The sequence below is a fragment of the Passer domesticus genome, chromosome 4, assembly GCF_036417665.1.
Source record: "Passer domesticus isolate bPasDom1 chromosome 4, bPasDom1.hap1, whole genome shotgun sequence".
NCBI classification, from domain to species: domain Eukaryota; kingdom Metazoa; phylum Chordata; class Aves; order Passeriformes; family Passeridae; genus Passer; species Passer domesticus.
Genome location: NC_087477.1, coordinates 32276427 through 32293375, shown reverse-complemented (window position 1 = coordinate 32293375; position 16949 = coordinate 32276427). Strand labels below are relative to the sequence as shown.

Below are 16949 nucleotides of genomic sequence, written 5' to 3'. Positions count from 1 at the left end.
GTTATCACTGGTCTTGGGATTGAGATCGGGTTTAATGCCATCACAGGACAGTGCAGCCCTGAGGACACAGCAGTACATGGTAACAGACTTCTCCTTTCCCTTTGAAAGAATAGCAGGAAACAAAACTGGCTCAGCCTTTTAGTGTTTTACTACATGCATCACTCTGGGGCTGTGTGCCTTCCAGGATGAGCTGTTAAAAGCAAGTAGTCTCTGCTCTTACGTCTGTATTCCATTAAGGCATTTAGTGCTGTCAGAACTTAAATTCAGAGTCAACAGTCAAACACACTGTATGTAAATGTGAATCTGAACTCTTCAACCCAGCTGTATTTCAGACTACAGAAAAGATACGGCAGCAACTTAGTTGAATTACACTTAGGAAAACCTCATGATTACCTCTTGTTCCATTTAATTCTTAGTTACTTCTATTAATAATACAAAAAATAATGAAAAAAAACAAACAAATAGCTGCAAGAAAGCAGCAGGGAACTGCTTTCAACTGCTCACTCCCACAGTTGTATTTCATCTTTCAGAGCTGTCTTTAAAACACTTTGACAGCTCAGTTCTAGACTTGATAAGCTGCTAGAAGCTAACAGTTCAACTCATCCCAAAGATTTCAAACTGCTCATTAAAACAAGATGGCTATAGGCAACAATGGAACTAAAAGAATGTGCTACAATCTGGTTGCTTGAGGGAAACCAAGATAACTTTGAGAAACTCAAATCCCCACCGACTTAAGAAAATAGAACAAATTATCTTCGGGAAGGACTTGCTCAAGTTTTTATTCCTCCATCCCATGCTTCTCACTGTATTTGCTTTCTGTATTTCCTTCCTTCCTTCCTCTATTTGAATTAGAGGGAAAGGTCTCAGAGCAGTAAATACTTGCAGCTAGCAGAAACTGATCAGTCCATATTTCATAAGGGGCTTTGGAAATCTATCCCAGATGTCATGTTGCCTGTATTTATCATGTTGGAAAGCTCACATTTGACTTGGTTGTTTTTCTTTTCTGAAAGTATAATGGCACAGGGCAGAGGCAGAAAGGACCTGGTTTCGTTGCTTTGTTTGAATTACTAATGTCCCAGGTTTTATATAAGCCCTCTTTTCATTTTTGAATTTTCATTTTGAATTTTACAGACCTCAAACTGTAATTAACATAATATATGTATATATAAATATTTGTATATATACACACAGACACATGTTGATATAATGATAACCAAAATCTTGATCTGAGTGCAGAGACAGAGGCTGGATATGTGAGAAGGAAAATAAAGAGCCAAGCTACACATCAGTCAATTATTCCAACATACTTTCACCCATGGAGCAGGCTTGATTGAGAGGTTTTGTCCACAATGCAATAGACAATCACAGGATCAAAAAGACACAGCACTTGCTTGGAGTTTTGAGGCCTTGTCCAGGATATGCTTGAAGGCCCTGAAGCATGAAAGAGATTTCTCCTACACTTAAATTAGCTCAGACATCTCTGTTGTTTCAACACTCAGCCCAAAGCAGCTCTGAATGAAAACTACATTAAACCGAGAAGTTATCAGCTAATTTACACCAAATTATGTAATGGCACAGAATCTGAGAGGCTGGAGCATCTTAGTGGTCACCCTATGAAAAACGCTTACACCACTGAAGGGACTGAAGCAACTCCAGAGAATCAGGCTGAAGACAGGGAAACAGAACAGATAACACAAATTTTTCAAGCACCAACAGATCTTTCATGCTGAAATGAGAACCCAACCATTCCTAATCCTTGGTCAACAAAGAGGAAAAAGAGAACGTGAGATTTCAATATGTAGAAGAGAAAAAAAAAATTCTAAGGGAAGAAATGGATGTAACCCTGTATGAAAAATAAGAAATATCTGTGACCCAACATATCTCTCCTTCAGACAACTTTCTCAACAGTTGCTCAAATTTACACTAAAACATACACGCAATTATTTCCTTAAATGTGGATTAAAATTTTATAAAAACTTTGATATGGAGTTTCATTAAAAGTATCTGAGAAGACCATCAACAAAATTTAATTTGAATAAATCTAACAATAAACAATATAGGAATAAACTATAGCTAATTGATCATTAGCTTAGCTATAATGATTTCCTTTAGATTTTAAATAGCATATTTCAAAAGCATCCTAAAACATTTACTGTGAGCTGTACTAGATATAAATTGCCCAAATACTGAGCATTTGCTTCAGCGTGGTGTGCTCAAACAGAATTAGCTCCTGAGATTTAGTGCATGACTGCATCAAAGGGCCTTTTTTAACTTCCTGTTTCTCCCTCAACAAGCTCTTATGAAACCCCAGATTTAGTAATTTATTTTACTTTATACTTTTAATTGCAGTTTCTGCATTTCTTAGGAAATGACCAAATAATTTGGTAACAGTTAGGATTAGTTTTCAACTTGAGTACAAAACAGTATTTTTCAGGGCTCTGGGTGTTTCAGAACACGTAGAAAGCAATCAGCAACAACATCTAAAGAAAACTTACATAGACAACAAGAAAAACCAATGAGAATGCCTAATATGTCATATATTATCATTGCTTTAAAGAGCCACATCCTATTTTATCATCATTGCATTTGCATTAAGAAAAAACTTCTTCAGAGAATGTGCTTTTAAGAAATGCAACCCATGGGGTAACATTGAAATACAAAATAAAATAAACTGATTTCCTTAGGGATTGAAAATAGCTCTCAAGTTTAAGCCAAGATTCTTCTCCTTTAAAGCTGTATCTTAATTCTGACAGATGTCTCTATTCGACAGTTCACCTAAAAATTTTAGGACGCCTACTCAAAGAAGGAATCTGAAAATGTCTTTGTCTCCTTTCTCTACACAAGGCTACCTTCCCTTTGCAACTGGATGACACCAAGGCCAGAATATAACATACTGGAAAAAGAAAATAATTGAAGCCTGTAAGCCTCACTTGAAACCTATGAGCTCTGCAGGCCAGATATATGGCTAGCCACTAAAATCCACCACCCAGAAAGACCTACTCCAAACCCACCAACAAACGACCAGAAAACCCCAGCATTATTAAACATGTGGGTTTATCTAGCAAATATCTAGCAACCATAAGCTTTTCATTACTGTTAGCAAAGACAAAGCACAGTATCAGCAAGCCAACCATCTTCTGAGCAATAAATACTTAATTGAAATCACCCACATGCTAAAATATCTTTGCTCTGAAAGGATTGCACTATGTGGAAGAATGGAGAAACCATGATGGTGAACTGTAAACTATTTGTAGCTTATTTATAATCTGTAGATCTATTTCTTCTGCTGCCCTAAACTTGCAAGTGAAATTAATGACACCGTTTGTTCACAACACTTTGCATGACTCAACTAAACCAGATGTTGGGCCAAAATTTTGACTTGCTTCCTCTTTGTAGAATGAACTGCAATTCCAAAAGAATATTATTCTGTGCACAGTGTAATGAAGATATTTACATGTGATCAGCATTATAATAAAATGAAGTCTGAAAAATCCCCAAGTCTTCTAGTGTGGAAAACTTGAAGCTGAAAAATGAGAAGATAAACACACAGCTGAGTGCATGGGGTCTACAAGTGATACAGATATTCTTACTTAGCATTGCTAGAGTCCTCTCCACTCAACATCCTCCAACATGGCAAATATTAGGCTATCCACTCAGAGCACACAGCACTTCCCAACAAAACAGAAGCCTTGGCAATCAGAGATACTTAAGTAGCATTTTATTCTCTCTCAAGAACTCAGTAATACCAAATAGCACATCACATTCATCATCACCAGCTTTTAACTTCCGGCAATACACTGCTGTTTGTGCTAGTCTATAGCTACATCTGTAGCTTTGGATGGTACAAAACACAGACAAACTCCACACTTGTTCTGTCACAACACTAAGATGGTCCACTATTCAGATTTTTAATTGCATACAAAGTCTAATATTTAAATGGACATAAAGTGTGAAGAGAATACCAACTAACAAAGTTGTATAAATGCACCCATCGCAGATAAACTGAGATGGTCACAGCTGTTGCCTCTGTTCACATCTAGAAAACCTGGACATACTTACTCTACGTATTTTTCTTTTTAGTTATGATCTTGGCCAAGAAGAGAAACAGAAACAATTAATGAACCACGTGTGACACTTCAGTAAACCCCTCAAAAATGCTTGACAGAATTTGAAGTATCAGAATATCATGGCAACAAGTAAAATTGAGAGTATGTAAATATTAAAGACCCAGTGATAACCAATAATATCTCACAATGAGTAAGGCTAAGTACTATGATTCATTTCACAGACACTGTGTTATTATGTTGATCAACTGCTCTTGAGCAAGTTACAGTGATTGTTAACCTGCCACTTTCCTGTTTCTAGAAGCTACCACAATCCCAGCAATATCATAAATTTAACCACAGATATTAAGGAATTGCACAATTCACAGATATTGGTTCATAACCTAGATGCTGATTCACATTAAAATCAAAACCTCTTTTCCATCTGCAGAGCTTCACCACCAGTGAACTACAGGTCAGATGCCTTGATTTAAAAACACAGGGCTCTTTTTTACCTCCTTTGTACTAAACGAGACCAGGAAAGTTCAGGGCAATACCGGGTTATCCTCTAATGATAACGTCTCCTCCAATCCATAACCATTTCATCTGCAGAACAAAGCTACAAGGTGCTCAACTAGAAACTCAGTAGACATGACTGTGCTTCTACAGAAGCCAACTAGAAATATCTGAATGCATAGGGAGCACACAAATGCCAAGTTAACAGTTAATTGCATCCAAATTTCACTTCCTCTTTCTCTCATTAGTCCTGGAGGTTGATCCAAGTGTTGAATTGTGGATACTCAACCTAATAAGCTTATTCTATCTTGTAAAGGTCACATAAGTACTCAAAAGGGTATGAAAATTTAAAATACTGCATTAGTGCATTTCACTTTCTCAATTTATAATCTTCATGACTGATTTAGTACTGTTTAAGACTTACAAAGAACATATTCATGAGACTGAAAATATCTATTCAGTTTGGATGACAGACTATGGATCAGCTATTATTTGAATTTTTTCCCCTTCTTTATGTTGGCCTTATCTCAGATATTTTAGTTTTCTCCCTTGATGACCCTGTCTTGAGGTTGAAATACATCTTGCCTGGACATCCCTTCACAGTCCTTATGGTCCTCCTTTGGACTCTAATAGCTTAATGCCTTTTTTATATTGTAGTGCCCAAAACTATGATCCCCAAAGGCAGACAATCATAGAATCATGGAACGGTTTAGGCTGGAAGGAAACAAAGATGAACTCCAGCCTCTCTCTATAATCAATGACTGATCAATGTAGGTAATGTCAATCAGTGATATGATCGATGTGTGTGATGTCAATTCCTTAAAGAACTTCCATTATCTACGAACCAAGTTTTCTGCTTCCATCCTCTTTTTTTATTGTGGCAATAATATCAGGATGTTGCAACCTTGACTGAGCAGCTCAGAATGCAGAATTGTGCTGGCACAAAATGGCATGGCAAGGTGCCATGCAACTTCAAGCCGGAAACATCCTATTATCGAGGGAACTTAAAATGCAAAGAATACGAACTCTCTGAAGGAGAACCAAAGTAAATTAAGTAAAGCCTGGCAGCTTTTCTCTTGGTGAAGCATGCTAAATTAATACAGTAGGAGGAGACACCTCTTCCACAGAGCAAGGCAGAACTCAAGCAGCATCAAGCAGCCATTATCAGTGTCACTTCAAATTCAAGGGCCGGGTAACCAAAGGCTGTGGAAGAAGGAACTAATGGTTCTAATTCAGGTTGTCAGTAACTTATACTTCAGAGTTAATTCTTTCAATATTTTATTGCTCTCAATACCTTCTTGTTCTGTCAGTTTATAAGTGTCCACTTTTAAATCCTTTCAGGTAACTCAGAGTCTCAGGTTTGGTGAATAAATTATACACCCCTTTATTTCATTCTCTACTTTTTCACCATCCCTTTTGTTTTAAAATGTTGAGGTGATTAAAAAAATATATTATAATTAATATCATGGAAGAGAATCACAATTCTCAAAGCAGAACTGGACAAATTCACCTTCGTCCCTGAAAAATGCAGTATATTGTGGTACTTTCCACAAGAAATGGGGGATAATTACAAATAAATTTAATTTACTTCAAACTGGTTGACAGGACAGTATCAGAGGCTACCCCAGATAATCATCTGCAACTGAAATATAAAACCATGTAAAAGTGTCAGTCCCAGATGTCATTCAATGACTGTCCCAACCCCTCAAAAATGAAGCAGAAGTTACCTGTCCATATGATTATGTCCTCATTTTGAAATGGAAAGAAGGATGAAGAGTCATTAATTGTGGGGCTTTTAAGGCTGAGCATAGAAACCAAAGACACAGTGAACAATCAAAGGTTGTAACTGTGGCACTAGAAGTTGAAACATAGTTCCTGAGGAAGCAATGAGGATTCTTCAGTATTGGAATCATATAACGTTTGGGGATGTAAGAAAGCAGGAGAGAAAGGGAAAACAAAGCATTCCTGCCAGTTCCATGTTGACAATACAAGACAGGATCATCCATAAGTGAGACTCCTCAGCCATTAACAAGTCCATGAAGCTTATTTAAGTGGTGGATATACCAAGAGCACATGCATGTTGCATACAGAAGCAACTAAAGCCTCAGATGACTGCTGGAATATGTGCAGACCTCATGTGAAAATTACAATCACAATTCTCCCTGAGCAAAAGAGAGAGACATTTACATGTAAATACAGAAGCAAGAAAAATGATGCGAGACCTGGTAAAAAAATATTTCAAATGCCACTAACACCTAAGAGCCATTCAGAGAAGATTCTTCTTTGCTTTTTATTTTCCCTGATCTAGCTCACACGAAACTATTGTTCATACTTTCAGAAGACCAGCATTAGTCTCTTCTGAAGGCAAGCAATGATTTTTTTCTTCTCTTGACAAATCATCCATGGCAAGACTTCCAGTAATGTCAATGGAATCGGGATCTGAAATCACACCTTTGTTGTTCATCCTCCAGTAACTGGTCCTGCAGTTACCACTTATGGGAGAGGAGCCATAAGACAGATGATTTTTCTTTTTTAAACCATTTTAGTTGAGTTAATAGCAACAGGTGTTAAAGTAAAAATGAAAATAAAATTTCAAACCCCAACTAGTCACATAGGTGAAATACTGACTAGTGATCCAGATTCCCTACTCATTTACACAACAGTTCTGGATGTTCTCCTGGCTGTGAGCAAAAGCACAGGAAGAAAAAATTCCCTATGGTCACTCCAATTGCAAGAGCCTTATTTTGACTTATGAAATGAATGTTCCTAATCTTCAAAATGGGCTTTCCAACAAAAGCTATCTTGAATTCTGCCTCCCAAAGGAGAAAGCCCCCACTGTCATTTGAAAGCTTTAAAGGTTTATTCCTGCTGGAAAATCCATTTAAACAAACATCCAGGCAGAATTTCCTTAGTGCAAAAGAATCTTCTGAAAACTTTAAAAATAGCTATAGGGGTTTTAGCCTCCTGAGGTCAGTCTTTCTTGCACAGTGACTGCCAATCTCAGTACCAGACTTCTTTGGAACTGTCAAACCTATAAGACTGCTTGAGAAATGTTCTTCCAAGTGGATAATATTTCTCTTGCAATACTGATAAACATTAGCCAAAAAAAAAAAAAATCAGTTACCTTTACAGCAACAATCTGAATATAAATAACTTAGCAAAGAAAGAGACATCGACATTAGGAATGACAGCCAGCACTGGCCTATGGCTAACTACTGCAAAAGGTTACCACAGCCCTAAACACAGCCAAAACTTATTACAAGAAATGAAGTATCCAGAATGTGAAGTAGTTAACTGCAGGACAGAATATAAGAGCTTGAGAGAGAACAGGACAAAAGGCCTGATTGAATGCCCACATATATGAATGAAGGCAGTTGTAAAACAAAGCTTAACAAGTTTCATATAACCCTTTCAGGAGCCGATTACTGGAACGGGTGCCAAACTAAAACAAATTAATTTAGCAAAATATGTGTTATTTATGTAGTGGAAATGTGATTATACTAAAATACTACCAAAACTTCCTTGTTCTTCATAACTTTTCCAAAAAGCCTCCCTAACAGTTTGTCTCATTCTAGAGTCACAACCACAGAACGGATTTTTATTTTTTTTTAAATTTATAAGGAGTTGATCTTGGATAGTCTCAATCATTTTCAAAATATAATTTTACAATGTTTAGGATTGTGATTGCTGTTTCTTAACAGAATCAGAGAGAACTATTGATGAATACTCTAGGCAGAGTAAGGCAGAAGTATCATCTAATGATCATACATTTGCATTATTTACTACTTACTTTTTCAACAGTCATTTGTAAGACTACTAAAGAACTCACTACACCACATGTGCTAGAAAATTTCCCTACACACAAGGAAGTCACATTGGCTTGACTTTTTTTTTTTCCTTTGGGAACTCACATTGGCTTATTCTTGTTTAGATTCTTAAGAGCTGGTTGTTTGCAATTTTTCTCTACCTTCTTTTCAACTCTTGGAGTAAGGAGAAAGAAACTGTACTATCAGTCATGCTTGCTTTTCCTCTTTTGAAAGATTAATTACTCTGTTTGCCCTTCTTCAGCCCTCTGGGGCCAACCCACTCTCTATGAGCTCTCAGAGATAAACACTGCCAGTTTCTGAGCCATTGATCCAGTTAGCTCCTGAGGGATTGTAGGTAAACCTCATCAAACACAAATTACTTAAATACACCAAAATGGGGTAAATATTCTCTGATTCATGCTTTTCCTGTACTGGTCTATGTACTCTTTATACTCTTGACTTTATCATGTTCGATTGCCATAAGTAACTTGCTTTTTAGAAGGCCTGGAACACAGAAGAAAATAGACCTTTAGCTCCATATCAACTATTAATCATTTTCTCTTCCTCAATAAATGAAATTATAATTTTTCTTTGTTTACTTTTCACACCTGCTATGATGAACAGGAGATTTTTATGGCCTTTTAGTGCCTTTTATTCACTGGAACTTAATCCATCTTCTTAATTTTGTCTGTTTTTGTCACCCTTTATACATGCCATTGCCAAGACAGTGCAATTACCACTTACAGTACAGTTGTCTTCCGATTTTAGCAATCTCTAACAAAACTACATTTTTCCTTATCGCAGTTAATATCTGCATTTTACATCAAAATAATTGTGTTGTGGTTTAGATATTGTCTCTTTAAAAAACTTTTTTGAGACTATCCATTAAATAACTTCATTCTAATTATTTTATTATTTGACAGAAAGCTACTTTTCAATCTTCATTGCCTTCAATCTTCTGCCATCATTCCTTTTCTTACTTACAGTCAGAAAGATGATAGTCACTGGACCGGTGATCCTTTCCAATATTGTGTTTCTAAGGTGTTTTCAGAACAGCCTCATTTTAATGAACTTCTTTCAGACTGAGCTCTATTCTCACTACATATAAGAATCAGTGTAAAATTATTGTTCCCTTGGTTATTTTCTCCACCTTAGCAGATCACTTTCGTTTGCTGGAAGTATAGAGACGGTGAAATTTGTTTCAAGGTGTTTTAGCAGTGATTCTTTCAGCAAATCAGGTATTTTGATATTGGCTGTACATATCAGCTATTCTCTCTTGTACAAACCTATTATGCTAGGTTTCTCGCTGTTCTTTAAATGTCTTGACTTTTAAAAACAATTCCCTAAAAGGGTTTGATGTAGAGCCAGCTTTAGAATTAAATCAGCTTTCATATTATTTACTAACAGACAACCTAAATTCCACAAAAGTAAGGAAATAAAGGAAAAACTTACCTTTTTACGCAAGCTGCCTAACTTCTTACTATAAAATGTGGGAAGCCTAACAGCACACAACATAGTGGAAATTTCCATGAATGCATCACCTCAACCAACTCTTCAGATGGAAATTTTTCAGCTAAGAAAGCCTGTTTTCTACAGCTAATCTTCAAAATATTGGAAAACAAACAGTGTTCAAAACAGGCAGGATAATTTATCATTACAATTTCCAAAATCACCAAAGAGGAAATGGGAACTCTCCAGCTAGCATACCAAAATGGCATTACTACTCTTCTGGTTTTTTGATAGTAGTTGAAGAAGTGGTTTAGGGTCCCAACTGCAAATGCACAAAAGTAACTCAACCTTGGTATACCTCACTTCATTCACAGTGTCCTACACTGAAGACTAAATAACATTTAGCATCTTTTGCAATTTATCAAATTTTGCCAAATTTTCAAATAATTCCTAAGACTAGGAAATCTGTGGCATTTGATATTCTCAATTTAAAAGTAAGTCCTCATTTGAGTAATTTTATCATAGCACATAGTATATGAAAAATGCAATTATCTAGAAGCAAACATTTTTTCTATTACACTGTGGACAGAGTTGTGTCTTTCAGAATAAACCTGCTGCAAATAAAAGGGCACTGTCAAAATTCAAATGTATAATACATTTTCAAATATTTCTTAGCATTGCATTTCACTGTTCAATTGTTTCAGCAACCCCTTTCAACTGGATAATAACGAGCAACTTGGAGAATTACATGACTGCACTCATGGACGGAGGTGGACTAGGGAACAATATCTTCTTTCCAGTTATGTCTTGAATGGTTTTTTTTCCCCTAAACTTGCCTAGACTGTGAATAGCACAGGGCATCACCCTCCCCAGGTACTTGAACTGGATCTAGTATAGAAAAACACAGACTACATACAGGATTTATGCCATTAAATAACAAAAGTAAAATAACATTTTTCAACACGAACAACCATTAAGGCCTGAATTAAAACATTACATAAGGAAATCTGAGAAAGTTAAAATCCACCTCATGGGAAAACTTGATTATAAGTAAGTGCAAGCAGTCCAAATAGGCAGGCTTTTGCTACCACTTATATTTTGCTGGATTTGCATTTCCAGAACTTTCATTCCAAGTAGTCAAATGACAGTCCTATGTCAGTGCCACAGCTCTCTAAATCAAAGAAAAGACTGCGATCAGAGTGTCATACTTCACTGAGCAAGAAACATCTCCCTGGTGCATTTAGGGTCAAGCATTATTAAAATGTAATCTATTGTTTCAATTCACTGTTCCCTTTCACTGCACGAATCACTGTTATGTTGATAAAAAAATGCATCTGAAGAAATGCTGCTGTGACCCCCAAGATGACATCCAGAAGATTTCACTTTCTCTGCCAAATGGACCATTCTCAACTGACTACAGAAAGCCTACAGCTACAACTCTGACACAAACGAAGACTTTTGCATCTTTTTTTGGCTAGATTTAATGCACAAAGCAATTTTAAAAAAAAAATACAAATTAATATAGGTTCAATACCTACTGCTTTTTGCACTACTCAAACAGTAGAAACCAGTTCTGTATGAATAAAATTCTAATGATACAAATAACACATAAAGACACAATAGATCTGCTATCAATTCCACATTTTTGAGGTAAGAGAGATTGCAGTACATAAGAGTGGAAAGATTAGAAGAAATTTTATATTTCTGACAGAAAAACTTTTTGATTTTCCCAGATGAAATGGAAGTTATTTGGAAGCCTATGGAAGTTATTTGGTACATTAGCTGCGACACAATGGCATTTCATACTTCCAAACTGACATAACTAGAGGAGTACAAAACCAACCCACACCAAACACCTCAAAAAAAAGCAAACAAAACACCCTCAACAAATGAAACCCAAAACAAGCATAATGGAACTCCTCCCACAGGAGTTTTTGAGAAATCCTCCCACAGTTCTCAAGAAAAAAAAAAAAAACACCAAAATTACCTTTCAGAACCATTTTTGAGAAAATTGATTTTTTAGCTTGTTAATACCTTATTTTCTTTACTAATCCAAGAAAAACAGAACATGGCTTCTGAAAGCCAGACATTACTAATGACTTCTGTAATTAACAGTAGCAAGATGATAATCACACAAGCCTCTGTAGTTGCATTTCACTTGCTAGACAAGCCCTCACTGAGGTATGATAATTTCAGCTAGGAAAGACTGCTTTCTATGACTAATCTCATTAGCTTCACTGGGAATAAAAATGATGCTAAACTTTATAGATCACCGACTAATGCCAGACAACATACAGGAAATTGTTTGACCTGTTTGTACTCATAATAAAGAAACCATTTCCCCTAAGGGCCGAGAATCTCTATGTAAAAATTCAGTGCCGAGGTTTCCTCATTAATGTTTGTAAAATATGTGAAGTCTGGGATGGGAGCCACTACAAAAGCAGTGTAATTTCCTATGATAAAAGCAGAGGAAAACACACAGGAAAGCAAGCCTCTACTCTTGAAAGCAGAAGTGCCATATGAGCTCTTAATTGTTTACCATAATTATAAACTTATGTATCCTTAAAATAATACTGTCCCATTGGTGCAGCATATTTTCTATAAGAGAAGATGAAAAATTACAAGATAGGTAATATTTTCTCACCGAGCACAATTTACATATTATAATGGTCACAAACCCAATGTAAGTAAACACTTATGTTTTAACAAGGAAAGATAAACATCACACTGGGATGTGCAGAGTGGTGTTTAGCCCATAAAAGACATCAGTTAATTCTTTTAATCTGTGTGATGCTCTTGAGGAAGCTGCAGGAGTGTGTTCAAAAGAAGAAAAAACAAATTAGGAAAAAAAAGCAAACAAACCCAAACACACAGCAAATCAGTACACCAGTGAGGACAATAGGACTTACAAAACCTCATCTGTGAGGAAAGATTGAAAGGAAAGACATTGTGGTGGTAAAATTAATGTTTGAGAATGAAGATGTCTGGCTAAGAATGTATTTCACTAAAATAACATCTTTTTAAACTAAAAGCTAACAGACTGAGTTGGTCTCCAACTCCCCACTCAGGAGCCAGACTAATACAAGGTGGGCCCCTCTTACAGCCTCCACAGTGTCACATTATTTACTGTCTGGTTCCTCCCTTGAACCATGGCAGCTAGCACGCTGCTTCAATCCACCCCTCCCAGGGATGGACACCTGGCCTGAAGATTGAAATGAGTGTTTTCCCTTCCACCTGCCTCTTTTTTTGCAGGCTGAGTCTCTGCAACCACTTGGAAGACGACAAGGGACACAGAGGGGGAGATGCTGTCCCACTGTTCTGTCACCAAGACCAGAGTGAATAAAGCTTCCCTAGGACCTGCCTTAATTTGTACTTATGCTGTTATGCACTTGAAGCACACAGATTCTTTAAAAATAAGATTCATCTTGGAGAAGAAAAAACAGCCATTGTGTGAAGGAAAACATTTTCGGTTTCACTAATTTCTGAAGAAAACATTAAGGAGTTTTCATTGGCTTTTAAGAATATTCAAATTGAATTCCCCTCATGTTAGTTTTTTATTTGTATTTATTTATTTATTAACATCTCACTTGATCTTCCTAACACAGACATGTTAACACATTTTGTGTTAGAATTCAGGAGGAATGAGTTCCTGACCTCCTCAGGTTGTTTCCAACCCTACTAATTACGGATTTACAATATAAAGTCTTCTTAGGGTTGAAGGTACAGAGTGCTCCTGAAACATTCATTTGCTGGGCACCGACAGAACCAACCAGGAGCACAAGTCTGACAATAACCAGAGTGATTTATCCCTGCCTCCCTTACCCCAAAATCACTCAGAGGGAAAAACCCTTAGAAATAAACGTATTCACGCAATCCAAATACTTAGAGGATATTTACAAAATCTTTAGAGAGCCATTAAAACATCCAAGACTAACATATAATGATTTGATCTGATGAAAGATGAAAAAGCTCCCACAAAATTCATATAATAATGTTCTCAGTACCATGAAGCTATTTCAAAGAAAAAATCTAATTCAATTTCCATATGATCACTCAAAGCTTCCAATTATATCTAAGATTTATACCGGAAAAATTAAATACCTTCAATTAATAATACAAGTCAATTGATAATTCTCTCATGGTTTTATTAAAAAAAAAAACCCTTGGTCAAGAAAAGAAAAAAATAGAAAGTATTTCCCACATTTTATTTTGTTTGGGTATTGACTGAGAAGGAATTCTACACAAAATTTTATATTAGAAAGGGAATGTTAAGGAAAACTGTAGATGTGTGAAAAGTGGGAGTTACAAGGGAAAGTATTTTACCACAGTTGCTACTAGCAACTGATATATTGTTTCACATACTGTATAAAAACGCTGATTTACCTTTAGCTGTCTTTCCATGAATATTAACTTTTCTGTTATAGTCTTTACTATCCTTCTACTATCCTTGAAGAGAAGGCAGAGTCCAACACAACAATCCATAAAACAAGAATGACACTTAACTCCTACAGACACCATAGACAGCCTGGACACTAAAATTCAAAAGAATTTTTACTTCCCTTATCATGAAATTCCAGGTTTTAAACCCAATTGGTCTGTTAAGATAATCATGCTTAAGTATTCATTAGCCATTTGAAAAGTTAGCTAAATAAAAATTATTTCTCATTCAGCTAAATATTACTATTTTGACAATTCAGAATCAACTGTTTTATGTTCATCTGTTTTGTTGTGCTTTCAGAAAATGCAAAAAATTTGTTAAATAAAATAATGGAATTTGGAAATCACATAGCTCTATGTGATCTATATAAATAAACAATATGGAAATGGAAAAAGCATTTGGGATGAACAATTTACTGAATTAATTTTTTAGGAATTTATTTCCTGCTTTGTTAAAAAAAGAGGCATTTTTTGCAGCACAGGTAATTTTGTATTCATTTATTACCCAGTTCCATTAGTACACTCTGAGCAATCTGGCCACCGTTCAAGGAAATTGCTCCTTTTTGCCCAAAATGCTGCACTACCTTTTCTAATTGCATTGCAAAAATTCTTCCTATCTTGCTTTAAGTGAAAGAACAGAAACAAGGGTTCAACACTTTTACAGGACAAGTGAAATTTATCACTCTGCTGTGTTTAAGTCAACACCCCATTACACCTCTCATTTTGAGAGCCCTCCTTAACAACACAGCTAACACCAATTACTCATTTCTTTTTTGGTCCATAGCCTTATGACACCATGGGCATGGGGGAACTTCTCTAGTTATGCAGAAAAAGGCTAATTGTTGCTGCTAAGAAGCTGGTTAGTTTTGAAATACCTATTCCTTACAACTTTTTAAGTCATATTTGTCTTCTGCAGAAGCAGGAATGTATTATCATGGGCACAGAAGGTGATGTGAGATATAAAAACAAGATCCCACAACCAGATAATCCAGAAGAGTTGGCTCCTTCCCTTGCACTCTCTTTTAGTCTGGCACCTGGGCCTCACAGGCTTTGCTGTGCACTCAGACACATCAGTAGCAATAACATTTTGTGACAATTGGATAATAAGTGAAAGCACTTGTTCCCAAAGGGTGAGAGATTCAGATCTGAACAATTAAGAAGCTGAAAAATTTATAGTTTAGGTACAATTTTTGACATTTGTTTATCTCCACTGTTTTCCCCCCTGCTGTCGTCAAGGGTTCATTACCAAGTCTGTGCTCTCAGCCCTGTCACCAGAGAACAGAGCAACACACAACATAGCAGCATATGCAACAAGATAAGAAATAACGTGCAGCTCAAATCTCAGAGAAGCCATCCCTGCAGAAGACTGTTTACTCTGAAACTCCAAGGAGGGAAAGAACTGGGTTACAAATAGTTTCCTCAACAGAAGAAGCAGTATAGGCTTGTTATAAACTGAATTGCAAATACATGACACTGAAATTTCTGTCTCTCGGGGAAAGTTCAAACCTGAAGACAAACAGATGATTGCTCTTCCCGATGCCTCTGGAATCCCATGAATGTGCATATTAACATAATGCACACAAAGTAGATACTCATATTGGAACCTCATCACTACAGTCAGTTGTTGGTAAAAGAAAAAAATTGCTAATATCTAAGGTTAAGATTCTTAAGCACTCCATTGATTTTCAAAGATCGCAAAATCAGTACAGCTTTGCCTCAGATTTCCATTAGAGTAGACTGAACATTTGGAGTCGTAGCCCCAAAACCATTTTCTCTCTGAACTAACCTGTTTCTTCTACCACCAGAATAAACTCTGATGCAGGCCTGCTTTCTGAGCAGAGCTGCATTTTGGGATTAGTCACACACAGCTCTATTTCTTGAGCTTCAGTTAACAAATCACACCAGAGTGCTAATTAGTGAGGAGATGATTTATATTGACAGCCAAATATCATGCTAATTACTAATGATGAGAAAAGAACTAGAGAAAACACCCTTGTGGTTTAATTGTAACACCATCATTGATGACTCATATAAATCCTATTTAACTATATGAAAAAGCTGTGGTGAGAGTATTTTCCAACTTCTCTTTAAATCAAAACAATTGCTACAAACTCTTTTACAAACACCATAACTTCCTCTTCTGTCTTCAAAGCTACAGAAAAGCTTGGGTCGCTCTGCCTCCCCTTTCAGGAAACGGGTGCCTTATCCTCCCCTCCCACGTTCCGCTAGTACCCACACATCCCATTTTACTCACTCATTGAGCTTTTCTTAAATGGTTCCGAGTTCTGACTGAATCCACCACCCAGTCCCAGATTAGTTTTTCCACAGGTGAGGCTGATTGTACCCAGAAGTGAAAATGGAGAGGGTTTTTTTAAACTGTATGGTACAACTTGAGATATTTGTAGGAAGGAGGCACAGAGATTGACTAACTCAGGCATAAAATATTGTAGCAAGTTAAAAAGCCATATTTGACCCCAGCTTAAAACCCATTTATTTCCAGATAATGCTGGAAGACTGTGTCCAACACAGTTCTAACCATTTGGTTAGAAATTACTCAACAGGAAGATTTATAAGAATTTTTTAAATGCTTACAAGACAGAAAATGAGATCTATCAGGTTTTCTACATTTTACTTGGCTTTTTTAAAGTTAATGATTGATGAAAATAGATCGATCAATCTATCCACTAATTTCAAGTTC

At 36.3% G+C, this 16949-nt stretch overlaps 1 protein-coding gene across 12 annotated transcripts in view; it reads right to left on the bottom strand.

Annotated features, from left to right (window-relative positions):
- The window catches only part of GRID2 (glutamate ionotropic receptor delta type subunit 2), an 809145-nt gene that overhangs the window by 568852 nt on the left and 223344 nt on the right, over positions 1-16949 (bottom strand). The window contains exon 2 of one of the 12 annotated variants that reach the window (XM_064416957.1): positions 16506-16585. The exons of the other annotated variants lie outside the window; for them this stretch is intronic. Within the exon in view, the coding sequence (XP_064273027.1) occupies positions 16506-16509 (4 nt within the window). The 5' untranslated portion in view covers positions 16510-16585. The remainder of the gene's footprint in view (positions 1-16505; positions 16586-16949) is intronic. 12 annotated transcript variants of the gene reach the window in all.